The 27,656-nt window shown below is 49.7% G+C and overlaps 1 protein-coding gene across 2 annotated transcripts in view; it reads right to left on the bottom strand.

The window, feature by feature from the left end:
- Window positions 1-6,304: 6,304 nt before the first annotated feature.
- PARP1 (poly(ADP-ribose) polymerase 1) overlaps window positions 6,305-27,656 on the bottom strand; it is a 41,115-nt gene continuing 19,763 nt past the window's right edge. The window contains exons 7-23 of one of the 2 annotated variants that reach the window (XM_063082802.1): window positions 27,141-27,317; window positions 25,658-25,811; window positions 23,893-24,039; window positions 23,042-23,284; window positions 22,697-22,765; window positions 22,347-22,479; window positions 20,857-21,052; window positions 17,602-17,730; window positions 14,288-14,371; window positions 12,680-12,802; window positions 11,972-12,100; window positions 11,091-11,189; window positions 10,436-10,588; window positions 9,235-9,362; window positions 8,272-8,333; window positions 7,568-7,682; window positions 6,305-7,185 (exon numbers count right to left, since the gene is read on the bottom strand). In XM_063082802.1, coding sequence (XP_062938872.1) covers window positions 7,104-7,185; window positions 7,568-7,682; window positions 8,272-8,333; window positions 9,235-9,362; window positions 10,436-10,588; window positions 11,091-11,189; window positions 11,972-12,100; window positions 12,680-12,802; window positions 14,288-14,371; window positions 17,602-17,730; window positions 20,857-21,052; window positions 22,347-22,479; window positions 22,697-22,765; window positions 23,042-23,284; window positions 23,893-24,039; window positions 25,658-25,811; window positions 27,141-27,317 — 2,223 coding nt within the window. In that variant the 3' untranslated portion in view covers window positions 6,305-7,103. Of the gene's footprint in view, window positions 7,186-7,567; window positions 7,683-8,271; window positions 8,334-9,234; window positions 9,363-10,140; window positions 10,244-10,435; window positions 10,589-11,090; window positions 11,190-11,971; window positions 12,101-12,679; window positions 12,803-14,287; window positions 14,372-17,601; window positions 17,731-20,856; window positions 21,053-22,346; window positions 22,480-22,696; window positions 22,766-23,041; window positions 23,285-23,892; window positions 24,040-25,657; window positions 25,812-27,140; window positions 27,318-27,656 lie in introns of those variants that run through there. The other variant, XM_063082803.1, reaches the window with a different exon arrangement.

The raw sequence follows: 27,656 nt of genomic DNA, 5'->3' as shown, positions 1-27,656 counted from the left end.
ACAGATATGGACCTGCCGGGTTGGAGGGGTCACCACCTGAGGGGCCCAGCAGGGGCCCCCTGAAAAGCCGATGAAAGTACCTTAAGAAAGTGCTGGTGTCATATGCCTGCTAGAGCCAGATTAGCTGGCTGCCAGTGCGGGGAAGTCCTTTCCTATCCCCTAGCGCTTGCCAGCCTTTTCACCTCCCTGAACCTGGCTAGAAAGTAGTACAGGATGAGAGGCTGAGAAACAGAGAGAGCAACTTCTACCCTTTCCCACCGCAGGCCTCCAGCCCAGGGAGGGAGGAATGTTAACGCTCAGTCAAGTTCAGAGATTTGACCCACCGTTACCTTGGACTGAACATTCCAATTACTGAGTTGAAACTGTGAGTCTGGCTTGTCACCACGGGGAACTGTCTTTTACAGAAGGGAAGAGTCACGGGGGTTGCAGAATTTTCTTCCAGTGGCCGGAGAAGGGTGTTCCCTGTCAACAATTTTAAAAGGCCAGTGGGAGAAAAATGTTTTCAATCACGAGTTGTGCTAGTTCAATGTAACACAGAGGAGACATGTTTTGCCAAGTGCCCATTGGTTTGTTAGAGGTGTTATATGGACAAGCATACGTCAAAAAGTTCATGGGAAGATTTGTATTATCTTTTAATTTGATTTTTCCATGAACTTTTTGAAGTACCCTCATATATCCTCAGTGCTGTCACAAGCCAGGGCCTGCCTGGAAATGGTCCCTGCATTGGGGATAATGTGGGAGTTACCCAAGGAGACCAGATTGTTATTCAACGTCAGGGCTCAGAGCTACAGTTCACCAGCTCTTGGCCTTAGGGAGTTGCTACCCCTGCCCCAGGAGATCTCCTCAGAGGTCATCACAACCAGTTGGAGCTGGTCCTGGGTACCACAATGGCTGCCCATCCTACGAAGGTACGGAATCACCATCAGTACAGCTGGAATCCAGTAATCTTTCAGGCAAAGGATTTTGATCCCAGACAAGCAGCGCAGGACCATCCTCTGGTCAAGGACACTGGAGTTCACAGCAAGAAGACGAGCCAAGGAGGAAAAGCAGAGTTTGGTTGTCCTAGGGATGTCTGACAATGACCTCTGCGGTGTCATAGAAGCCTGAGCCCATGAGATTAGCACCAAGTACCGCCATTTAAACTATTCCAGGCAACTGTTTCTATTTCTGATGGTTTACACCTTTCTTCACAAAATCAAAGAACGTTCGAGCAGCTGAGGGAGCCTTAGTGATTATCTGCAGCTGTGTTCTAAAGCCCTTGTGCTCCTAGACCACTGAGCACCCGATGGATGTGCCTCAGCTCTTCCAGCTCACGACACGCACTCAGCTGCCAGTCTGCAGCCCTTAGGCCTTGCTGACAGAGCCCACCTGTCCCTAAACAGGCTGAAAATGCCAGATACTCCATCTCCAGCCACCCTACAGCTGTGGCCCAACCCTGGCCAAGGAGATGAGAAGCAAGGTCTTTGGGGAGCAACGGAGAGATTTTCTCTGCAGTAAAAAGGATGGAGGGGTGACTTTCCTTCTTTCCTCCTCTCGATGTTGGGGCTAGGAGCCTACTCGCCATCTCGCAACCATGAAGGGAAAGCCAAGAGAAGCAGAAAAGCCGAATGACCCAACCCTGTACCTGCCCACTTCTTGGCATGGAGATGGGATTGCATGAGCTGGTGTTAGCTGGAAGCAACTGAACTGCCACAGTGGAGTCGCTGAAGACCGTCCACGCAGCTTCTGAGTTTAGGAAGTATAACTATGCTGCTCTCCTTTCCCTACTGCTGTCTCTCGTCTGGTCCTCAGCTTCCTTCAGTGACTAGTCATCACTCGCAGAAAGGTCAAGGCAGGCTGCAACGCAGGTTTCCAAGACACGCTGGGCTGTCTCAACTCTCTGGGAGAACAGGTATGAAATTGGCGGTGTTCACATGAGCAAGAAACATCCCACTGGAAAATACATGTTCTCAGCCCGGCTCCTCAATTCCAGTCTGCGTTGGGACCTCTTACCTCTCTGAGCCTGTTTCCACATCTGCCCTCTTCGTATTGGGATGTCACGAGGGGTCGCATGGGAACGTGCCAGAAGAGGTTCTTGTTGGCATCTGGTTAATTTCTTCCTGATCACGGTCCTCACCACGGCATCAAAACGTAGCCTATCACCCCCAAGTGGTTCACAGGATGATCCAGGAAGCTGAGATGGCTGTCACCTTTCACTTTGACCAGGTGAGCAATGAGAGATAAGTGTGCCCAGGATACTGAGGATCTGCCACCTGCCTGTCTACCATCAGGCAGGAGGAAAGAGCTGGTGGCGCTCTCTGCTCCTCTCCACCCTCCATGTGCCCTGCCGGCTCCATACTTGGGCTCTTGTTGGTTCAGAGAAACAAAATCCTTTAAAATTATATTTCTGGAATTCCTATCAAGGGCTAGGCAGACAAAGAGATCACAACAACTCAAAGCTTTGTTGTTGGCTCTGAACCAAAGTTCCATGTTGGCTTATTCAAATCCAGCAGACCTGGCCTGGTCCTGGGTGAGTACCACATGGCTAAAATTAGCCTGGCCATCTGCTGAGACAGCAGCAGGGCTATTCTGAGCCCCAGCAGGCCTCCCTGGGAGTGGGGCTGGGCCCAGGGGGAAAGTGCTGGCGAGGAGAGGCTGGCCGCTTCACAGTCACAGGGAGGGATGTGGAGCATGAAGCCACACTGAGAGGGAAGGCCAGTGTCATGCTGATGTTTCACAGGGGACAAGAAAGCACAGGATCATGTCCTGCTTCCTAGTTTCTTTCTTAACCTGGAGTTTCCTGTTTGGATTCAGACTGAGGCAAAACCTTTCTCTGGGGTTTCAGCAGTAGTGACTAAAATTTATTGAGCACTTGCAATAGGTCAGGAATCATGCTAAGTACTTTTCAGGGTTTAGCACACACGTTCTCTAGGATGGTTTGATTCATCTCCTTTCTGCAGTCAACAAGAGGCATGGTTAAAAGCTTGAGAAGGGTAGGAGCCCTAGCTCAGAGGACCCTAGGAGTACAGGGGTCTCTCCAGTGGACCCTGACCCCCGCTTCTCCCATCTCTGGTGGTCAATAGTATCCCTCAGACTTTAGAATCCATTGAGCTAAGGGGTGAAGGATTTGGGGGTACAAATGTTACCTGGACAGACATGCACCCTCCACAACCAAAAATCCACTTTAATATCTACTTATAGCCATTCAAACCCATCTTGACAAGTCCTAGACTCAGCCCCAAGTTGTTCCCTGGCTTAAAACTGTACTGCCTCTGGCCCCCAACTGGTTGCTTTAATCCTCATTATTACAATTGGTCACAAAGCCATAGTTGATCATCGTGACACACTTCTCTGGTAACGGAGCCACAATCGATATTTGTGATATACTTCTCCTGCCACCCATTCCTGTATCTTTTGTCCTCAGCCAGACCCTTAGCTGAGTCACTCCTGAAGGGTGAGATCTCCACAGACCTAGCAGCAATCTGGGTTGCAGTGTCTTGGGTTGTGTAATTCCACTGGCTTTTACTCTTGGACACGGTAGTACTAAGTGGCACTCCTGGCATCCCCTGGGTTCCAGACTCAATCCTCCATGCCTCCATCGTGTGGAATCAACTTCCACATGGTCATCAGGAGCCCAAGCAGCCAGGGAGCAGACTCACTTCCAATTCAGTGGAGCCATTATTGTGTCACCTGGGGGAAGCATTTCTCCCCTGGGGACTAAGACAGCCAAACAATCTTGAGTGAGGTATGAGCAGGTAATAGTGAGAGGACCTGCTCCCAGCCCAACCCTTGGTCCCCAAACCTACATACTGTGGCTGTGGAGGAGAAAGCAGCATATATTGGGCTCTGATTTAAAGCATCTACAGCATCCTGTAAGATCAAACCCTATCCGTCCCAGGTGCTGTCTCACAAGCGGCATCATTATGAGCCATTCTACCCTTTAATTAGGCCACTTCTGGAGGATGGGTTATGTGGCAAAACCAGTTAATTGCCACACTCCCTTTGCTGTGAGACGAGGCCCTTGATAAGAAGCTAGGCTGTGCAGAATGCCATGGTGGTGGGTGAGTGCCGAGTCCACCTGGCACACAGGACCAACACCCAGGTGTCCCTGTTACCAACATCATGCACTAGCCTGGTGGTGGGCAACCTTTCTCACACAAGGGCCAATTTGCCAAAGAGGAAAATGTTTACAGGCCACATTTTCTTTGCTTTTCAAGGCTCCAAAAATGTACCTGCTTTTAATCTAGATTACAAACTCTAGAGACTAGTTAACAATGACAAATCCAACACCAATCTCTTAAGCCACAAAAATGGGCACATGACAAGTGCCAGAGGAACCACTGTCTATCTTCCATGTGGAGACTGAATGGCAGAGGTGAGGGGTTCGCTTCTCACTGTGCCAGACTCGCTAAAAAACCTCATCAGCTTCAAATGCAACTTAGTTTGAAAGGTCCTGGCTGAAGAGGTGGTGGAAACACCATACCTCAAAAAAGCAATTCCCAATCTTTTGGGAGTTGCAACACAGAATTTAAGGGAAAAGAAACGACACCAATTTAGGAAATGAGAAATCCTAAAGCACCTGGATGTACTTTTGAGCGTAATGATTAACCAGCCCAAGAGGTCAGAAATAAACCATTCCTGATGTTCCAGATCTAACCGTGAGAACGGTTTCTGGAGGCCAGAGGACAATGCACCTTCCAGGCTCTCAGTGTGAATGGTTAACACAGAGCGCATATGCTATGCACGCACCGGGACAGGCCACCACTGGATCTCATTCAGATCTCATTCCTCAAAGTGTGGTGCTTGAGGGTTACCCCAAGGTGAAGTTCAAGGCAAGTCACTCCACAGCAGCTTTACTTCAGTGCTCTGGGAGGCTGAAGGAGTGTTGTTCTCTAGCTCCAAAAGAGGGCAACACCCAAGATGCAGCAAGAGAATCACTAATGCAGAAATCCACTGGCCAACATGCTGGAATAGTGTGCAGTGACTCTTAGAACCTTCAAACACACACATGCACCACTGTGTGGAACAGTGTGTGGTCTGAAATATGAGCCAGCTACCGCCACCCAAGGGCACTTCTGGCACAGAGGCAGTAGGGCAGCTCACCAGGAGAGCAGACAGCAGCACCTCTTCGCTCATGCAGCCCTGAGTTTCTGTGCAAGGATGGTTTTTGTTTTTAATTTGTAAATTAACGGCCCACATTTTCGCTGCTACCCTGAGACAGGACTGGAATTTCTTTTAACGTGAAAAGAGCAAGATATGTGAATATTCAAATATAATATGACAGGTTCCCTCTTTTAGAAAAAAAATACTAAATGGGAATCTCTCTTAAAAAAGAAATCAGTTTTGATTACAAGGAACCCTTTAAGCAATCACTCCAGCCTAAAAATACTTTCTCTCATCAGGTACTGGAGGGTGACTGTCTTTCTCTGTGCTGATAAAAGAAGGTGGAGAGTACAGAATATTCAGGATCCTGGGAGTCGAAGGTTTTTCATTAAGACTTATGGATACTGGAAAAAGATCAGAACTTTACTGCCATCAGACTGATTCAGCTGTCTTTCTGATTCTGCAACCTAACACCTTAACTCTGGTTTCTATGGCCCTCAATGTCTGTTAACTGCACGGCTACGACAGGGCACAGACAGGACATAGCTAGTCATAAACTGCACCTGCTGTTATCATCAACTGCAGCTCAACTCAGAATAACTCGTGTCTTCCTTCTTTCCTGTCTTGAATGAGGTCCGTCCTGTGTTTCCTGGGTTTGAGACAGCAGCTCACTTTGCCTGTTTCCCCTGCTCTGCTGGGGACGGTGTCTAGAGTCCACCTCCTCCCCTTCCAGGGTGGGATTCCCTGCCACCTCAGCCGCTACTGGTGGCTGCTGTCTCTTGCCTGCGACTCCACCTTCCGGCTCACACTTCCTGTTCCCTTCCTGCAAAAGGTCAGTAGTGACATATGACACTGCCCCTGGCTTTCAAAGAATTTAAATGTAAACATTTGAGTATCATTCTCCAATACAGGGTAGTTGTAGAAGGCAATGTGGCATATGTCAAGTGGTCCCCCATAGAACGGAATATGATACTAACTTTATCATCACAGTGTATCTGATAAGCTGAAGGAAAACAGAGCGTCCTCCTGTACTTGGTACTTGGTTTCCTGCCACTCAGGTCAGGCATTTCCACCCAGGCAGGGCCTGTTGTGCTGCCTGGCACATGCTGGGGGTTTCAGAGATACAGGCAAAGACAATCCCCTACAGTCTCTGTGGACCTCGCACTGTGTAGATTAACCGTATCTGTAGACAGAAAGAGACCAAACACACGACACACAAATATAGAAGCCACTTGCATTTTAATTGAGAATTACTATTAGCCCTTGGGTAGGTGTACCAGCAATATAGACGGTTTTCAATTGGAAGGCAAAATTGCTCATAGGAAAGTCAAAAATTTCAGATGCAACTTTTAATTTACTATCCTACATATTCCGAGAGTGCCCCTGTTCCAAGTATTTCTAGAAAAGGAAAACCCTTTTTGATCCTAAGTATGAGAAATTGTTAATGCTCCTCCTTTTGGTCTCCTATATCCCTTGCCAAAATTTAAACAAACAAACAAAAAGGCTAAAATGGGGATAAGTGCAAAATAAAAAAGAAAACCTAAATAGTATAAAATTAGTTTTTATTTTTACCTCAAAATAAATGCTTAACAGTTTTCCAAAGTCAAAACTAAAATGAACACTTAGAAAAAAGGGTAAAAGCGTATTTTTTCCTTCCTTGGGGAAAACAGTAAGGCAGACATTCTAACGTGGCTTGGCTTTTTCCATGGGACTAGTCTATGCAATAAAACAAAACAAAAATCCTCTCCAACTTTCCCCCTATCATCAGTTGTACCTAACGGGGCTATGCCTGGTGGGGGAAAAACCCCCCGAACCACCCCTCCTCCCCAAACGTGACACAAAACAAGGGATCTGAAAAGGTGGGAAAAACATGTTCATATAAAATCCTTTCTAAGGAGATTCAGTGAAGGTGTATCCATTGGCAACTTGGCTGAGGTTTCTGCCTGGTGAGTCGGGGCGTGAGCACACCAGGTGAACTCATGCCAGAGTCACTGGGGTGCGACTCGGCCACATCTCACCATTCACCATAGGGATGTCTTGAAATTGAATTTCAGTTTCAGCAGATACTTCAGATTTACCTGAGCGATATCGTAGACAATGTACCTGGAGAGGAAGCATGTCAAGGCGACAACAGGTGCACAAGAGCGAATACACAGGCCCCCATCCCCTGGGTCGGCAGGATGCTCAGTGCCAGCCTGAGGGGGCTGCTGCTGCTTCACGGGGCTGTGCTGGTGCCCCTCAGGCAGACCAATGGAGAGAGAATCCTCTGGAAACTGGGGAAGACTCACACCCTGTAATCCAGGCTTATCCAAGTAGAGAGTCAGACCTCTCACTCTGTACAGGGAAGACCAGAGAGGGGAGACGCTGAGACGCACTACGGGACACTCTCTAACCAGTCTACCCTTGGTAATCTGACTGCATATAAGCAAGTCTACAGCTCCAGAACATTCTTTTGTGCTCACACAGCATACTCATCAAAGGATACTCGTTATACAGAAGACAGGTGTCGTTAACACCAGACGAAATCCCGGTCCCAAGAGGAACCTCTACGCCATCCAGAGTAATACTAGCTGAAGGGTCAGGGGTAGTTTTGCCCAAACCTGCAAAACATAAGGAGCAAGTGATATGAACTGTGAGCACAGATGCTGAAAATGTTCCAGGGAGATGAGGCCTGTTCTATGTTGGGTCTACATGCTCATTTTAAAGACATACAAATCCCAAACTCCCTTTTTCAGATATAAGATGTAGGTTATAAATTAAGGTTTCCAGGGCATGAACCTTAACTGATTTTAATGACAATAGGAGCAGCTGCCTATGGGGTTGCATTTCTGCTGAACAGAATTCCAAAGCAGTCATTTCAACCAGGCAGCTGCACCCTAAATCATCATACGTGACAAACTCCAGCAATCCAAGGTACTCCAGGAGCCATTAGGTCCTGAAGGCCCCTCACTGCTATAGCTGAGGTTAAAACCCAAAGCCAACACACCTGGCTACTGGTGCCTGCCCCAAGATTCGCCTGTGGCATTTGTGATGCTAGGTACAGTCACAGACACTGAAACTGTTTTTTGTAAGAAACCTTTAGCTGTTCAAAAGCCAGCCACGAGAACACAGCCTTTTGAGGAAAGAAAGCCACCTTCGGTGCTGTACGGGGGGCGCAGGGCCACCGCAGCAACTGTGGAAACGAATTACCTTTGACGCTGTGCTTGCCTTTGGGTAACTTGCTGATATGTGAAGCATGCTTCAGTTCATACCTGTGCAACAGGGAACAGTTTCAGAAGAGCCTCCAAGGACACCGGGCTCTTGAAACCAATACTTTGATTAGCAGAACAAAGTCAGACAGAGCCAGTCCATCTTCACTGCTTGGAGCTCCCTCCCAAGTTTCTGGAACTGCTCTAGGACCTGAAGGTGCAGTTCTTTTTGAACACAGAGTTTGTGTCCAATGATCACTGCTATGGGGCCATTTTCAAAGAAAGGCCCTATTTGGAGTGTGGTCAGCTGCTCTGTAAGTTTCCATTCAGTGCACAATCTCCAGACCCCTGGCTTTTACATGACCCTGCTTTTTTTTTTAAAGATGACTGGTAAGGGGATCTTAACCCTTGACTTGGTGTTGTCAGCACCACGCTCTCCCAAGTGAGCCAACCGGCCATCCCTATATAGGATCTGAACCCGTGGCCTTGGTGTTATCAGCACCACACTCTCCCAAGTGAGCCACAGGCTGGCCCGACCCTGCTCTTTTAATTACAGATAATCATAGGATCAGGGTGGTCGCCCACTCCAATCTAGATCAGTAAGATTTTCTCTGGGTAGAATCTGAAAATGGGATTAAGTTTCCAGTTTGATCTGGAATGGTCTCGAACAGAAAATCTGAACATCAGCAGGGGAAGGGGAGAAGTATGGGGTGACCGTCCTGTCACCAATCCTGCAATTCAACTCTCTGATTCCTAGTCCACAGAGAAAACAGACACTGCCAGTTCCTGAGGCTTGGCTGTGTTCCCATCCCCGTGTTTTGTGAGGCATCCCTGCACCTCCCCCGTTCCCTTACCTTGGTTTCTGCTATTTATAAGCAGAGTTCCCAGCCAAAGGGAGTGCTCCTTCCCTCAGCCCACTCGCCCGTCCCCATCCAGGGCCACCAGCCCCACCAGGTTTACTCACATGTTTCCAAGGGCAACTTCTCCCAACAGGATTAAGCCAATCGGGTCTCCCTGAGACGTGTGGCAATAGTTGGCACTCTTGGAGACCATGTCCGCGAAATAGATCCCTTTACCAAACATGTAGCCTGTCTGGAGGGTGGGAAAAGGGACAGGTGAAAACCTTCCAGGGGGCTGGTTCGCGGGCGGTGAGTTATCGCAATTGATTGTTCGGTCGGTTACAGATCAAACTCCTCGATCTCCTCTGCCCCTTCTCACTACTGCACTTGACTAGTCTTAAAAAAAAAAAAAGGAAATCTTCTAATGGGAAGTTTGGAGCAGTTACTCAGGGGACTGACGTAGGCCAGGGGAGCAGCTAAGAGCTGTGATCGTCCCCTCTTGATCTTCCTGATGTTCCTGGTGAGGGGGTGGAGGCTTGAGCTCACAAGCCAGGCCAAGCTGTTCAGACCCCAGTGCTGCCAGCTACCTGGGGCTACAAGAAAGGACTTAACCTTGCCGAACCTGACTTTCCTCCTCATGGGAAAACCACCTCATGGGGCTGCGGAGAAGATACGAGTTAGTAAGCGTTGTAAGAGAAACACAAGGCTCAGAGAGGTTAGGTCACACTGCTGCAAGGCCCTAGGGACGCTAGTGAGTCATTAAACCTCTCTGGTCTTCATGACTATAAAATGGGAGGCTTGGAAGGCCACCCATACGGTCCTGTCCAGCAGGTGACACAATGTCTGCTGTGTCTGGGTAGAGCTTTACTTGTGTATTATCACATTCCTCAGATGAAAAGACCGAGGCTCAGAGAGGCCACCAGCTGGAAGGTGGCTGAGGCAGGTCTGACTCAGCCTGGCCATGGCCAGTCTGTCCCTCGCATGCCAACACACTGGTTAGGATGTACAGCAGCCTCTGGCTGGACACTTACTGCTTTCGTTCCAGAAACTGTTTGATATATGTGTGGCTGCCCGCCCGTCAGGGCTGGGGTCAGATGAACGTGAAGGCACTACCTGGTGACTGTAGCCGAGGGCCTGGAGAAAGGATGTCCGGCAAAAAACCCACCTGAGTCCCAACTGAGTCACACCCACATCTTTAAACAAGGCCCCTTGTTCCCAGGGCACGTGCATGCCCTCCTAAGATCTACAAAGCTCTTTATGGAGCCACCTGCAGAGACAGGTACTGCCCACCCCAGCTCCCCGCTCCTCCCCAGGCTGAGCACATACCACTGGCGCTTCAGGTGGGGCTATCCGGAGACCCTGGGACAAGATCCCAGCAAAGTTGGTGGTCCTGGACCCATGCCACAGCAACCTTCGGTTATGAAGCTGCCTGAAGGGCTTGTAGCGCTGGCTCTCCCCTTCGCGCTCTATCTTAAAGATCTGGTCAGAGGATTAAACAAGGGGAGAGAAAAAAAAAAACAACCATCCGTTACTCTGGTTGACTGAATGATCTGACGGGATGCGGGAGAACTGACCAGCTGTGCCTACAGCTGGAAAACTTAGGGTCTGTTGCAGCGAAAGATGTTTTCCACCAGGCTGGCATGGAGTCACCTGATTTGTCAAGGTCCCGCCAGCAGAGACTAGCTACTACAATTCATATTACGTGCAGCAGATGCACACCTGAGACTTCTGATGATCACCGTATGTTGTACGTGATTCTAAAATCAGGTCTGGGGACAGGAAATGTCCTTTAAAACACAGGAAGAAAAAGCCACCCCCAGACTATAATACTATTAATTTTCCCGTTCAACAAACAAATGAGTCACCTCCTGTGGTTACTTAAAGCCAAGTAAACTGGTCTTTTCTACCCAGGCAGGTTGGAGGAGTGGGCAGGAGAAAGCTGGAAGGACATGAAAGGAGGTGGGGGACAAGGGCTTCTTACGTCGACGACTTCCAAGTCATACGCATTGTGTGTGGTCGCGTGAGTGTTCTTAACATACTTCCTGATGACTTCGGCTTCTTCAGAATCTTTGTCAACCACCTGGACAAAAGGCATCTTGGGATGAGAACAAGGGAGACCCCAGGGGAGCCACACGGGGACAGAACACTCCACAGGCACCACCGATGCTCGGACCAACACCACAGTCCTCAGAGGATGCCCAGGTGAGACAGAGTCCATGTTCCAGGCCTGTCTACCGGGGAGACCCAGCGCCATCTGCCTCTTCATCTACCTGGGATGCTAGAGGATTTCAGGATTCCTTTTTGTATTAAAATTCTATGCTCTGGGATATCAAGAAAGCTGGACATTTGGCGTTCGCTGCCAGGGAACAGGGAGTCTCCAGAACAAGGAACTGGCTTCCAGAATAACAATCTAGCGCATCATGAGTTAAAACACAATGGGCTAAAAGACATTACATAGCCAAGACTCGCAACGAAAAGCAGTGTGATCTGATCAACTGTTGAGGTTGGAAGACTGGAGCAAAAGCTCGGTCTCTTTCCAATCCTTAGGGCTGTGCACATTACGCCTGTCTCAGAGCACACACCCAACAAACATCTGTCAAACAGATCATGTAATCTACACAAAGCTGAGGTCTGGCTTGAAAGGTGCACTATCTACAGATGAAATGCCTGGAAGGTCTCAAAGGACCGGTCTCAAAGGACCACCAGCAGCAACGTCTGGGAATTTGCCAGAAAAGCAAATTCTCAGGCCCCAAAGATCTGTGTTTTAACAAGCTCTCCAGGAGATCCTGACACACGTTCATGTTTGGGACCACTGCTCTGGAAGAGCGGTTAAGAAGCTTGACAAAGGACCATCCCTGTTACCTTAATGTCAGTTTTAAGCTTCTCATAGTTGACATCGATGGGGTCCTTGCTGCTATCATCTGACCCACCCCTGAGCAGACTGTAGGCCACCTCGATGTCCAGCAGGTTGTCCAGCATCTCCACCTTGGCCTGGAGGAGCAAAGGAAAGACCCTAAGTACCAAGACAAGGGAGACAGACTCCCCCAGTTTTGGCACAGAAAACCTACAAGCAGACAGGGTCCACTACAGTCAAGGGGGACCTCCCTGCTGCTCAGGGACAGCCTGTCACCTGTTGCTCACAGTAGACACTCATAAGGATTTCCTGGAATGCTAAGGAGGTCCCCGGGGGAGGTGAGAGGTGGAGGTAAGAACTGTCTTGCACATGCTGATGACAGCTGGGGACCTGTACTGAAGACACTAAAAACCGTTCCTAAGCCAGGAGCTTTCCTGGCTCCCTTATGAGGGAGGGAGGGAAATGGGAGGAAGGTGCTGTTAAGAGGAAGAGGACCTCCCTCTCCGATGGCTGTTTTCCCAAGTGCTTTGGTCGAACAGAGGCAAGAAAAATCACAGGTCCTGCCCGAGCTCTGTTTCCACCAATGTGGTAGAAACTCTATTTCAAAATGAAGGCACAGAGATGGCCCTGCCACCACCAGCCCTGAGCCCCAGGGACCACGATGTGGAGGGGCAGTCACCCCAGCCCAGCAGACCTGCAGCTGCCCTCTGACCCACCTGCACGCTGTCTGCGTTGTTCAGGAGCGGAGGCTTCTTCATCCCAAAGTCGTGGGGGATCAGCGTGTAGAAGCGATTGGAGAGATCCAGGATCTGGGAGTCACTGCTGCCCTGGGACACCGCCTGGAGGGGAGGGGGACAGAAGGAACTCAAAACTGGGGCAGCAGCTCTGGAAACCCTGCACTGAGCCAGGCTTTCTCTTCTGGAAGGTGAGAGCCACAGCCAAGTCCAGAGGTAGCCTGCTGTATGCACGAGCCAGGACACACAGGACAGGACCACAAGACCACCTCCTGCTGACGCTACACCCCTGAGCAGGGGCAGGACCCTATCCTCTAACAGCACGGCTCAATACACAATGGGCTTCTCATATAAAATTGCATCTGTACAAAAAACTGTGCAGTTATAGATATATGAAGTTCCCTACCACTATGCAAAGTGTTAACTAAAAATCCTAGGTTGCGTTCGTGGCCATTTCTGTAAATTTCTTTCTACTTTTTGTATGCTTAAAAAATAATAATCAAGTGTTGGGGGGAGGGGCTATAAAATTCAGTCAGGCCCTGTTCATCCACTGAACTCCATCTCTGAGGTGGGGAATTAGTTTTTACTGCAGCTGGAGGTCCAGGAGGCCAGGCATAGAAAGGCTAAGCAACCCCTACCGCCATATCGGCACTCAGCAATCTACATGCTGAGGGTACTTAATAATGCACAAAGAGATGGACCACTAGGATAATGTGTATGTGTTTGGTAGACAGCCCAAGTGACTACAGAATGATCAAGGGGCAAAAAGTGGCACCCTGTGGGCCCACAGGGTCTCATTGTGATGTGGACTTCATCAAGTCGTGAACTGTCTGTCCCTGCCGTAGCTGGCTCCGCACAATGTGTAAGAATGCTGCCATTCCAGCCCTCCCACCTGCAGATTCTGGAGCAGGAAAAGAGCCCGTCTGAGGAAAGCCCTGCCAGTCCTCAGCCAGTGGGTAACAAGGTGAGAGGTCTCTGCACAGGGCCAGCTGTAATGACTGAACAGCGGTGTTTCAGGGTCGCTTCTTCAGCACCAGCCAGAACGGCCACTTTGTGGGCCCACCTCAGATTCTTGAGAGCTTTTCTTCTTTCACAGGCTGAGGCTGCACCCTGTGCCCAAATACAAGTGGAACCCTCCAGCCCCTCTTGAAGACTCCGGGAACTGGGGGACCTTGAAAGATGCTCAGTAAATACGGAATGAACAGAATGGAAAAAAACAAAACAAAACAGTTTTCTATTTGATGACCTCCTAGTAAACTGCAAAATCAACTCTGCCTGACTCTTAAGGACACACAAATAAAATGAGAATATTTGTAAGAGATAAGAGAACCAAATTCTTCATCAAGTTTACAGGAAGTTTATGACATATCTGATAACTGCAAACTGCTATTCATTAGTTTTGTGATGCTTTGCAAGCGGCAGATACTTGTCATGTTTATGGAATTGAAAAAAAAACCTAAATCCTCATGAACTGTGGTTCAGCACTTCCACTGCATTAACCTTGAGTAGATGTCACTGCTGCCACCCCCTAGATGAGAAGTCAGCCAGGGGAGGCTGGCCCAGGAGAGCCCGGGGGAGGCCCTGGCTTACCTGCTGGACCTCACTGAGGATGGAGTAGGCCGCCTGGATCTGCCTCTTGCTCAGCTTCCCCAAGGGCATCTTCTGAAGGTCAATCTGAAAAGATGGGGGTGGTGTGTGTGTGTGGGGTCCCTTTGAGAGCTGCGCCCTGCCCACTGTGATGACAGGACAGCTGGACTGAGTCCCTTCCACCCCTCCAGGCCTCTGGGCCCCCAACGGCAGAAGTCAGAAGCCTGCCTGGTTTTCCCAAGGAGACCCATGACAGATTTTGCGGTCCTGCCCCCACGGCAGGGGATGGAGTCTGCTTGAAAGAAGACTCTTGCATGCTTTGTTTATGGCTGGCACAAGCCAACCACGGCTCCCCCACCCCCAGGCTCAGTTTCAAATGGCCTGGCCCTTCTGGAAGAAGATACAGCCTAATTCCCATCCACCTCCGAAGTGAGGATGTGAGCCCCTTGGCCACGGCTCCCCATGTCTCAGGCCCCCGAAGGTGGCCTGCCCTGGGGTCCCAGAGCCAGGACAGTAAGGGCACCCCTCCCTGGGTTCCTTGTTGGAAGATAAGAAGCAAGAGTTTTAAGTGGCAGAAACTATTTTTAAGAACACACTCCCGAACTTACATGTTTATATTTGAATCAATGCTGTCCCTTCAAATCAGTCACCCCAAAAGGGTAATAAACGTTTGTTCCAACAATACCGTACTGCTTGCAACACCTTGGGAACTACCGTCAAGAGAGGCCACAGCTGTAGTGAGAAGAGCGTGATCTGCAGCTGGAGGCCTGTCACCAGCCAGCTAGGCAGGCAGCCGCTCAGGCCCTGGTTTCTCATTTGCAAAACGCGGCCGCCTTTTTCAAAAGGCACCCACCCCTCTTGTGAATGACCCTGCCTGCACTGCTGGCTTGGTCCCCAGGGTTGAGACATCTGTGGACCATGCTCTCTACCCTGAGACATTTGTGTCTGGGGCTTTCCCAACAGACTCTCAGAGCTCCCCAGGGGTGGAGGGCACCTTACCCGTCTCTGCCGGCCCTTCACCTCCCGCAGTGCCCGAGCTGGATTTACAAATGGAGCTGCTGCGGGGATGGAATGAAATTGAGGGGCTGAGAAGTGTTCACAGCTCATCAGGCTCCAGCCAGGAGCCAGCGGCGGCAGCGTCTACTAGCAAGTGCAAGCCCTGGTTCGTGTGATCCTGTCCCCTCAGTACGAGGAACGCTCCATCCCGAGGGAAGATCTGATTTCTGGCAAGAGTTAAATAGCTGGGGCCAAATTGAGGGAGGAAGGTGGATAATCTATTTTGAGCCAGAACAAGGTACAATAAAAGAGCACAGTGACTTCAGTACGGATTATCAACTGGCTCTGAGAGCGACTCTGGAGAAGCAGCTCCAAAAGATGTTCTGATCAAGGGCGGCGTGACCAGAGTTACAGCAGATGCCCTGCAGGGAGCAACGTCCCCCAAGCTGTGTATTTCTGGTGTTTATTAAAAAAACAAGAGACCCAGTCACCCTAACCCTGCACCCTCAAAATGTACACACAGGCCACAAGAACGAGACGGCCTCAGTCAACAAAAGCCACCCCACTCACAGAAAAGAGCACCAGGCCCAGCACTGGACGGTGGGCTGGGAGCCACCGCTCCACAACAGCCCAGTCTAGGGAGAAACTGAAAAGCGGAAGAGACGTCTGACGTCATGGACCTCGAGCCACAGACGCAGCCAGAGGGAGGGACCCCACTCCCTTCTGGGCTCAGGATGTGCTCTCTTCCCAGGGAGCACCAGGTTTCCCTGCTGCCGGGGATGAAGCCACTGAGCCACCATGCAACGTGTCCACGTGGTCACCCTCAGGCTAGGAGTGGGCACCCCATTTTCCTACGCTACCTACAGGCTGCCTTCCAGCCTGTTCCAGCGGCAGGGCCCGGGCCTTTCTCTTCCTGCTGAACTAGTTACCTGTCTGAAAAGCCACATAAAAATGTCATTTCATGGGAGAGCACTTGGGTCTGAGAATAGCTGAGAACATCTATAAATCACAAGTAAACCAGAGTAGGGAGGCAGAAAATGCGGTGCGGGACTTCCAAATACTAATGAGACCAAGACCCTCTTCTGCTCCCCTTACCCCAGCACCTCCTCTCTCATGCGCTCCCCTTCTTGGTGAGCCCACCCACAGGAGTCTGAACTAGCAGACCTCCTAGACCAAAGTCAGGTTGTGCATTTATGCCAGCAAGCCCTGGCCATTCTGAACCCCTTAGAGGATATAACACAACACCCCACTCTCTAATAGCAGCTGGCCATCAGCAGTCCTGCCAGGCTGGGCTCCTGCCAGGGAGATGCTGGGGTGACCCCGATGTTTATGGGGTTCAGGAGGAAATGGCTGCTGGGGTTAATACAATGCAGGTTTGACCTCCAGTCTCCTCCAAGGCTGGCCAGTGGCTCTAGGGAGGAAGAGCACGGGAAGACGCAGGACACAGGTGTGAAGGCAGCAACCCCTGCAGAGGGGATGGATGCCTAAGGTTGATCCGAGCCTCTCACCCTCTTCCCTGGGTTCCTGGGAGCCCAGGGCAAAGGGAACAGTCAACCCCCCGCAGCTGCTGGGTTTTCAGAGCAGCCTGAAGCTTCTGGGCTCAGCGGCTGGGGAGGGCTGAGAGTGCCGGCCAGGCAGCAGCAGCACAGGGACCACCGCTGCTCTGAAGGCCCCCGGAGTCAGCACTCAGGAGCTCTGCTGCCAAGAGCAGCAAAAACAAGGGGACCTTCAGCCCTCATCTCCTGGGGGAAGAGCAGGGATGAGATGGGGGACAGAAGGAAACACCCACACTCTCTGCCACTCTGTCCTGGGCAGGAGCACAACTAATACAACCACCTCCCCACCACCTAGTCTGGTATAAATTTTATAAATGAACAGCTGGTACAAATTTTGTCTGATGAAGCAAGTGTCAGAAGCTCTCTGCTCTTTGTCACAGCAGTTTCCTTTTTCTGTAAGTGGGCCAAGTCTTGGACTTTTCCCACGACAACACCAGTTGGCTGGTGTGGTTGGGCCACAAAACACCATGCCTACACGCCCAGTCACAGCAACAAGGGACAAGGCACAAGGGGGACCCAGGGTTGGGGTCAGCTCTACAACACACCACATGTCTCATAGCAAATCAAATGACCCTCTGCAAAAGAGCAAGTATTTCAGAGGCCTCAGCACGCGTACGACCTCAGACAGGTGCGAGAAGCTGACGTCCAACATTTTTGAGGGAGAGAAACAAGGAAACAAGGACAGCCAGAGAGCTCCTCCCCAGCTCAGCACCCACTCCTCCTCCTCAGCCGGAGCCCACAGACGGAAAAATAACGCGCATTAACCTCATACTCCACCATGGCTTTCTTCATGCTCTCCACATCGAAGATCATTTTAATGAGCTCCTGAACGGGCTTGGGGAGCTTGGATTTGGTGCCAGGGTTTACAGTTAGCTTCTTCACAGCCTCTTCATCCTCCAGGGGAAAAAGGGAATCAGTAAGAAACCAGCTCAATAACCAAGTGGCAGTGGCATCTGAGGGGCTAGGCTGTGGATAAAGGACACAGGAGGGAGTGCCACCAGCAAAAAAAGCTGAATCTTGATCAAGAAGGTCTGGGCAGTGGTGGCCAGGAGGAGCATGTGTGGCTTTGCACATGGGCTGGACACGTACCGGGCACCCTAAGTCCTCCTGGTTGCTCCACATTCTTATTCCAGCTGCCATGACAGCAGCTGCATGGGCAGACCCACCTGTGGCTGCCAATGCCCTGCCTCAGACCTGGCCGGTGCCCACCATGCCCAATATGGTGTTAATTCACTCCCCCACCCCACTCCTGCTCCCAGGGATCACACTGCCTGATAACTAATGGCACATGAGACCTCACCTCTGCTGTGCAAAGAACCCAGGCTATGTCAAGATCACACTGTACTGAATCTACCTTTTTTCACTTTTAGACTTGGACCCTGTGAGGGCAGGGACTGTGCTATCCATCACAGTGTTCCTAGCAACTAATATGGTACTTGTTATTTGTTTGTCGTGAAGGTAACTGGCACTGGGCTTTCAGCCTGGAATCTGCCGGCTTACCCAAGCTGCAGAGAGCTAATCCGTGCCGTGGGAGTGCTCATGGCTGCTGCTGTCACCTTTATAGCAATAGATGTACTCTCAATGTTGACACACTGAGTCTTACATGCACTTTTATCCTGTGGATGTAAGTTCATTGAAGGGCAAACTATCAATGTGTTAAAAAACCTTGTTTAAGTGCACATAGTTTGTCATCAGTAACTCCACTTCTAATGGCAATAATCATAGAGGTACACAAATATTTATATGCATATCAGCATCACTGTAGTAAACGCCTGGAAATAATCTGAATGCCTGACAGGAAGGAGGAAGCTATTTTGATCAATTATGAATTCTGGCCCAAGCACATGATGGAATTCGATGCAGCCTTAAGAAACGATGTTCTAGATCAGCACAGTTTAATATACAGAAGCCACTGGCCACATGCAGTTACTGAGGTTTTGAAATGTGGCCAGTCCAAATTGAGATATGCTGTAAGTGCAAAATATACACAAGATTTCAAAGACTTAGTATAGGGGGGATAAAGGAAATTTTCTCAATAATTTTGTTGGTATCAATCACATGTTGAAAGGAGAATATTTTGGATATATTAGGTTAAGTAAATTACTAAGATTAATTTCACAGATTTCTTTTTGCTTTTATTTTTCAGCAGCAGGCCAGTACAGGGAACCAAACCCTTGACCTTGGTGTTTCAGGCCATGCTCTAACCAACTGAGCTAATTGGCCAGCCCCTTTTGCTTTTTCAAATGTGGTTACTTAAAAACTTTAAAATTATTTATGTGGCTTGCATTATTTTCTGCTGGACAGTGCTGCTACGGAAGACACAGGGAAATGCTCTGGGCAAAAAGTGGGTGGTTGTCACATCTGTAAGGCAGCATTCCAACTTTATGGTGGGGAAAGTGCATGTGAAGTGAAAGATGAGTGAAAAAGACATATAGCATGACTTTGTGCTTAATTCTGGATGATTTTTATTTTTTGTGCCTTTGTATTTCTCATCATTTCCTAAAACAAATATTTAACCCAGTAGGGGGCACTACTGAGTCGGACTAAGTCTACCTCGAAGTCCAAGGTCTCACCCTCGACATTACATCATCAAGAGCTAAATTCTATTTTTAATGTGAAGAGCTCATGACACCCTCCATGAACTAAATAATTCCCCCTTTGAGACATACTAGGCCCCAAAGACTTAGAATTAAAATCTATACCTACCTACAAATCTCTCCCCTTCATAAATTAAATGTGTATTTTTTCTCTGACTACAAGGTCAAGGATTTGGTTCCCCATACTAGGGAGGCACCAAAAAAAAAAAAAAACAAAAAAAAAAAAAAAAAAAAACGTTAGCATTTTGCCCACAAATAAACAAAATGCACACACAATCACACAAATATCAGCCATGAGATAACTGAATGCTGTCTGGTAACATATATAGCAAGACTTCCAAATTACAGCTGTAGGTCTTATTAGAAAATAATTTGGGACTAAAAACTGTGACCTAGCAGAGCATGTCAAGTTACAATTCTCTCCTTCTGATACATTAGGTCACATGATCTATGACTGCTATGGATTGCATGTCTCACCCAAACTCACTGAACTTAGTCCCCACTGTAGCAGTGTTGAACTTGAGAAATCCTACTACGGGAATTGAAAGGTGGGGCCTTGAAGAAGTGATTAGGTTGTAGGGACTATGGCCTCTTGAATGGATTAATCCATTCGTGGAGTAGCGGGTGTGGTTCTGATGGTTTTCAAAGGAGCGCAAGCGAGGAGGTTAGTCTCTTGCTCAGGCCATTCGCCCTGTGTCACTCTCACCAAGGCCCCGACCAGATGTGCCCCTTGGACTGTGGATTTCCCAGCCTATGAACTGTGAGCAAGACATTTCATTTCTTTATACATTACCCAGTTTCATGTATTCTATTATAAGCAACAGAAGTGGACAAACACCATGATGGAATGTGGATTCAGATAAAAAGCCTTAACTGGCATCCACGAGTTACCCCCTGCTGCGTTTCCAGAGCAACTTCAAAGACTGTTCCTCCTTGACAGTCTCAAAAATGCCACCACTGTTCTCTTCCAGGCTCCATCTCATACTTCCTGGTGTGGACTTTAGTAAACGCCTTTTCTGCATCTACTGAGATTATACGGTTTTTGTCCTTTATTTTATTATATGTGGTGTTACACTGATTTTTTAACGTGGAACCAAGCTTACATTCCTGGGATAAATCCCAGTTGGGCATGGTGTATAAATCCTTACATGCTGCTGGATTCAGTCTGTTAATGTTTTGTTGAGGGTTTTGCATCTATATTGTTAGGTAGTTTTCTTGTGATGTCTCTGTCTGGCTTTGATAACAGCGTAATACTGGCCTCATATAAGGAACTGGGAAGTGCTTTCTTCTATTTTTGGGGAAGAATTTGGGAAGGATTGGTATTCATCAATCAGTGACACCATCTGATCCACAGTGGGGATTTTACAGATTAAAGCGTCCCTTCCTTTTACTAGAAGAGGGGGCAAGACCATTAAGCGATTACCTGGCCGTAGTCAATCTCCAGAGGGTAGAACTTTTTGGGATACTTTGTGAAGTTTTTGGAGTGCCAGGCGTTCCCGGTTTTCTCTTCGTATAACTTCAGAAAGTGGTCAATGGCATCGTCCTTGGACGGCATCTGCTCCAGTTTGTTACTACCGATCACTGTGCCTACACGGCCCCAGGACCTGAAAATCCAATACCTACGGCAGGGGAGGAGGGGGCGTGTCAGATACGAACCTGTGGGTCACCGGTCACAACTCACGAGTTTCCTTTCCCTGCCACTCCATTAGGGGGAGAGAACTTTAAACAGCCCCAAATGCTGCTGATTGAAATGGACAAAAGAAACTGCTATCACAGTAAAGGGCCTTTATTTTTTCATGAAACTGAGGGTTATAAGGAGTTTAAATTAATCAATGAATGCCCTTTAAAATTATATTGGCAAATGGACTATAAAAAAAAATGCCAAAGGAACAGGTTAAACTTGGATCTGGCAGCCAAGCTCGAGGAGCGGAATCCTGGGGCCTGTAGACATTTACATAAAAACCAACCAACCAACCAAAAACACCACTCCATTCCTCTCCCTGAAGAAAATATACCAAGTATCATTTGGAAGCCATGTCTTCAAAGAGAGAAAACCATCGAAGATATACCCTAAAAATAATGAAGAGCTTTCAACTCAGAGGCCAAGAGATGTGATTCAATGTCCACCTCAGTCGAGGGTATACAGCACACACCCCCAGCTGCTTAGTGTCGGGTGAGTTAACTTTGCTTAATGGGAGTAATACAAAACTTAATTTTTACAGCATACTAAATATAGACACATCATAAAACTATATACAAGACCGGTATGCATTTTTAAGATAAAACTAGAGACTTCAAAGAAAGTCTGGAACTTTCTGCCTATTTTCTGGGCTACTGCCCAGGGGTGTATAAATTCATTCTCTGCTGGGTTTTTTCCTATGGGAATGTTTGGGAAGCACCACCCTGACCAATGACTAAAAACTTTTTCTGACCTTCACAGCCCACACTGCCTTTTCACTCTAAAAAACAGCACATCTAAGTTACTAGAAAAGTGCCCATGTCCACAATCACCACTTTCCATTTACACACAGATCCTGCTCTGCATGGCTATGGTAAGGGACAATGACTCACTAGAGGACCTAGAAACATTATGAATGGCAAAAGCCAGCCCACTCCCTCCCCACCTCCCACATCCTGTATCCCAGAATCCAGATGCCACCCTTGCCTGTTTCCACCATGTTAAAAAAATTAAGAAAAAGCAAAGCTAAACCTCTTAGTAATGAGGGAGTTTGAAGTAACATTAGAGTAGGTTCAGTGCTTGCCAAACTTTATCTGCTTCAGAAGTTTAAAAACACATGTAAAATCAGAAAATCTTGATTCCTCAAGTGGCTACAAGAAAAACTAGTTGGGAGACTATGGGAAACCACACCCTGGCACACCTGGGCACAAGGACAGCCACCCTCCAGGGCTCACCGGCTTTCCTTGTCATCCTCCAGAAGCTGCAGCTTGTAATAAGAGTTGGTTCCTTTGACAATGTCCACAAGGCCAAGGGTGGCGCTGAAGACCTTCCCACCTTTCTCCAGGACGTGCGCAGAGTGTTCCAGACCTGTCCCAGAGGCCAAGCTCTTACAGTCTCCCCCAGAGGGGCCGCCGCTCCCAGGGTGCAGGGCTCTGCAGGCCAGGGGTTCCCGCCTGCTTGCTTCCACTCCCGCCAGCTCCAGAGGTTCCCCACAGGACAGGCACGTCCTCAGGACCGGGGAACAGGAGAGGGAGGCCCAGGATGCAGGCACAGCCGCGCTCTGCCGGCACTACTGTTTGCTTACCAGAATCGGGGTCCACGGCTGCTCCTCCTTTAAGGGTTAATTTCATTCTCTTTTCAGATTTACTGACACCTTGGAAGGGGACAAAGAAATGTAAACATTTAATTTTAAAGTAAGGGGAAGGTGGAGGCCAACGGGAGCTCTCACATGGAATGCCTGCCCTCCCGTGCCTGGGGACAAACAAACGGGGAAAAGTCGTCTCGGCAGCCTTCAGCAGACCACGTCAGGGACACGAATGCTCCATGCAGGCAGAGCTGGTGGGCCTGGGACAGGCCACTGGCCTACGGCACGAAGGGCCCCCAGCTTCCCTAGGTCTTGGTCCCGGGAAGGGGCCGCCGGCACCCTCACCTTCCTCCTTGACGGAACCCTTGCTCTTTTTGGAGAGCGCAGCCCCCGACTTCGCTTTTGGGGCCACCACTTCCACAGGCTCTGCCTTCACCTCGGCCCCCCAGGGGGACAAGATGTGCGCGGAGACCAACTCCTGAAGGCTCCTGGAGCAGGCGGAGATGTCCTGGAGGAAATCCTCAGAGACGACACGCACGTTGGCTGCTCTCACGTCCTCCATCTTCTTATTCATCTTCTCCAGCTCTTCTGCGCAGATCGGAAGGAAAAAACGGAATGGTACGTTTCCAACTCCGCTCACATCTGACAAAAGCACCGCAGTTATATTTACTGCGCACTTCCAAACCCTCCTCGCCACAGCTCCCCTTTCCTTCCGCATCTCTCCCTTGCAGGGCTGCTGTCATCAGAACCATCGCCCTTCTCTAAGGCATGGCGAGCCAGGGCGGCCTTCTCCACGCTGCTGTCTAGGACGAGATGTCAGGCATCCCCCGGAGGAGCAGCCTGAGTCGAGCACACGTGGCAAACCCTGCGCACCACTGCTCGGGTCTTGGAGACCTACAATGGCCATCGGCAGAACAGACCTACAACAAAATCTGTTCATCTTTGCTAAACTCTGCGTTTTCCAAACATGCTTGAGTGTGAACTTGTGCTGTGGCAGTGAACCTATGCACATCGGCGGAATGGTGCGAGGGGACAGGAACAGGCCCTACGGTCCTCAGATGGGAACTAAGACACAGGCTACCTACAGAGCAGCAGAACAGAGTTGACGTGAGAGCAGCTTCTGAGTGCCACGGAGCCCTCGTCACAATCACAAGACCCAGAAGCATTGTCTCCTGCACAGACAAGGTTAAACTCACTTTTAGTGCTGATGCACAGGGAGGCCTTGTTGGCCGTGCCCGTCAACTTCCCCCCGAGATTCTCGATCGTGGCCTTCACTTCCTCCTTGTTCCGGGAGAGTTTCCCAAGAGTCAGGATCTTCATGCTGGACAGCGGCTTATCTGGGACTGAGAACAGAACCATTCAGCAGGGCTGACTCTGACGCTGCTCCCCGGAAGGGAGGTTGGGGACAGCCAGGGCGGACAGCAGGGCCCCTGCCCCAGCACCCCTTCACCAGCTCCTCCCTGGGGAAAAGCCGATGACAGCATGCTAGTGGAGGACATGATAGCAAAGTGTCACCTGAGAACCTACACGCATCCCTCGACACAGAAAGGAGCGGGCATGGAACAAACCATGAAATGCCACTCCAACGGGCCAGCTGGGAGCTGGGCGCTACCCTGGGTCTGCTCCACGGGCAGACAAGGAAGGATATATTTGGGGATGAGGGACCAGGAGGCTGGTAGTGGGATGGGGTAGGTCACACTGGCGAAGTCCCAGTTCCTTCTGTTGTTCTTCCCCCACTAAAATCTAAAAACAAACTGTAAATCTTATTAATAACCCCATTTAAAAAACTAGGCTGTCTGGTTAGAGTGCAGCCTTATAACACCAAAGGTCAAGGGTTCGGATCCCCGTACTGGCCAGATGCCAAAACCAAACAAACAAACTGTAATTCTTATTAATTAATCCCATTTAAAAAATTAGACAGGCTGGCCAAGTTAGTTCGGTTGATTAGAGAGTGGTGTTATAACACCAAGGTCAAGGGTTCAGATCCCCATACGGGCCAGCTGCCAAAAAATAAAATAAACAACTAGACACATCCATGACAGTCCCTCAAAGCTTTGGTCAGCATGATCACATGAGCTGGGATAACCGATTCCAGGCACAATGAAGCAGCCTGGCCTTTCAGGTATCCAGCACTGAGCCGGGCTGGAGGGCCCTGGGATAGCAGTGAGCCTTCTGTTGGCTGCAAACGAGAAAGCAGTGCTGGCAACACACTGCTAGAGAGGAGATGCTGTAGGGAGTCCTTCTGCATGCCCTCCCAGAAGACCGGCAGAGTTGAACTGAAGACTGGCAAGATCTCCACAGAGAACAAAATCATCGATCTGTGTGGGAACTGCAGTGGAGGGGTCCCCTACAGGAGGGGCCAGCATGCCACCCCTGGCTGGCCCACCACAGGTCCCAGGCTGCCAGCAGCAGCACAGACTCGGGATGGCCACCCACACAGGCACTGTGGTGACCACAGGTTTTCGACCCAGGGTGTGGGAAGGAAGTCATTAATGGGTCACACTCAGAGACAGAACCCTTGTCCTCCACCCACCAAACTGCAGCCTCAGACCACTGGACTCAGTCCACCATGTCCTAGCCCATAAAGAGTGGGGCTATTCTGCCAGAAACACACATCGATCTCACTGCCTTTGTTGGCCTGGTGCACTTCTCACTAATACTGATCCTGACTCTACACAGCGGAGACCCAGGCACCACACCAGGCACACGATGGCTGGTGGGTGCAGGGCAGCCCTGGAGAGAGACTGGAATGATGCTCTGCAGTGCAGTCAGGCAGGAGAGCCCGAAGCCACGCCAGGAAGGGATGCCTACCTGGCCTTTCTTGGGAGCCCCTCTGCTCGCATGCCAGTCGCTTGCTCTTTTAGGATGTTTATGTTCTTTAAACAAAATTATTATGATTACTAGCCCTGCCAAGTGACTCTAACATCAGGGGCCTCAAGGCCAGCCGTCCGGGAGCTGTACCTGCTACATCTGAGGAGTTCACAGCAGCGGGCGCCGGGGCTGCGGAGGGTGGGGGTGCCGGGGCTGCCATCCCCGGGGTGCTGGCTTCTGGGGGGAACACACGGTCCTGCTTTTTGACCTTCAGTTTCTTGAGGCAAGAGATTTCTCGGAATTCCTAAAGAATTTAAGTTTTTGTTGTTAAGAAACCAGCTCTCCCTAGAAATTACTATCCCACAGACCAAAGAGGTTCTGGCGCGTCCAAGTTAAAGACTCTTTTTTTCTTCTTACAATAAAGAACATAAGGTAGGAGAACGTGGGGCTTCTAGGATGAAAGACTGTATTACTGCTGCTACAGCATTTATTTCTAATACTTCTACGCTTATAATAGAGATAGTATTGTGGCTGCTTTAAGATAAAAGACTTTTATTTAAAAAAAAAAATCAGTGCAATCTGGCCAGGAACTGCCACTGGAACCTACTGGAACCTATGACTACAACTTCCCGGGCCTCTTTCTTGAGTCATTCACCTGAAGAGTCAACAGGCCTCTCTGCGGTCACATGCCCGACCGGTGACTGAAAGCCTCCCAAGACTGCACACACCGAGAGAGATTATTACCTGAAAGGAAATCAGGGTAATTCCTTTCCCTTCCTAGAAGAGGGGAACACGGACATGGAGAGCCCTACGGTACCCACGACACACTCTTCCATCAGCAGGGTTCACTCTTCAGGTGATTTACAATGGGCCTTGCTTGAAGTGGTCACTCAGGAAATGTCAAATACATGAAGCTCAGGGAAAGACCACAGCTCCTATGCTCCTAAGTCTTCATCTAATCCAGAAACAGCTCTTCCCAGCTACGCCCACGTTCAGTGAACGCCAGCTGGATACGCCCAGCCCCTCGCGGGGGCTGCACATCGCGGCAAGCTTAGAAAGACGGGGAAGTCTTTCCTGAGGGAAGTGACAAGGTCAGATGTGTTTTAGAGTGATGGCTCATGCAAAAACATAGAGAAACGCCTGGGAGGAGAGAGTGCAATTATGGCAGAGAACAGAGCAGGCAACAAACCAGCAAGCCAAGGGCCAGTGAAAAAACAGAGCTCAGCCCCAGGTGCGCAGCCCCAGAAGCAGGCACTGGGGAGATCCTCCCCACCGCCAGCCCCCAAAGACCCTGCTGGAGGGCCACCACCACGGCTCCAGGGGAGGCTCCTCAGCTGAGGTTTTCTGCACCCCAAGAATCCAATATGTAGTTCCATTAAAAAAATGAGAAAAGAGGGAACCCGCAATAGCAGGAGACATGTGAACTCTGGCCCTCATCTCCCTCTAGCACCAAGGCAAGGAAACCTAGAGAGAAAAACTTCGACATCACCAAGTAACGTAATTTCACATTCTGAAAAGAAGTCTGAGGATCACCACACAGCAGTCTTGGTGACCTGGGGTGTAAACAACCCCAGAAAGTGGGGACGTGTTTTCCCGCCAACAGATCACAGGATCCCCCCCCCCCACCCCTTACCTTCGGGGTCACCCACTCCTTCCGGCTGGGTGTCTGTGTCTTGACCATACACTTGGTCCACGCGGTGACGTCCCCAGTACAGTAATAAGCATCGCTCTTGAACACCAGCTGGCCTGAGCATTCCTCGCAGGGAAGGAGGGCTCCGAACACCATGCCATCAGCTACCCGGTCCAAGATCTGAAGCCAGTGAAGGAATATGTCAGAGAGAAAAGAAGGGATGACAGAAAGACACCTACCAATGGGGGGTGGAAGGACCTGCAGCCTTCGCTCACTAAGAAAGGCTCGCCCTGGGGCTCTTTAACACCCCACAGGTAGCTGGTTTACAGCAAAGCTTGGATTCTCGTCCTTTAAGCCAACTTATTTCTAAGTGCAGTGTTCCTGTAGCTCCCTAAGTAAAGGGAAAGCCCACAGCATCCCCTGGTATCACGCAAGGTACAGTGCCAAGCTCAGCTCCACAGAACAATGGCAGGGAAGGGCCAGCTGGGGAGACTGGTGGGATGCTGGCATGCCACCTCT

Source organism: Cynocephalus volans, chromosome 18 (genome assembly GCF_027409185.1).
Source record: "Cynocephalus volans isolate mCynVol1 chromosome 18, mCynVol1.pri, whole genome shotgun sequence".
NCBI classification, from domain to species: Eukaryota; Metazoa; Chordata; class Mammalia; order Dermoptera; family Cynocephalidae; genus Cynocephalus; species Cynocephalus volans.
The sequence above is the reverse complement of the archived record's forward strand: the minus strand, read 5'-3'. Positions and strand labels throughout refer to the sequence as shown.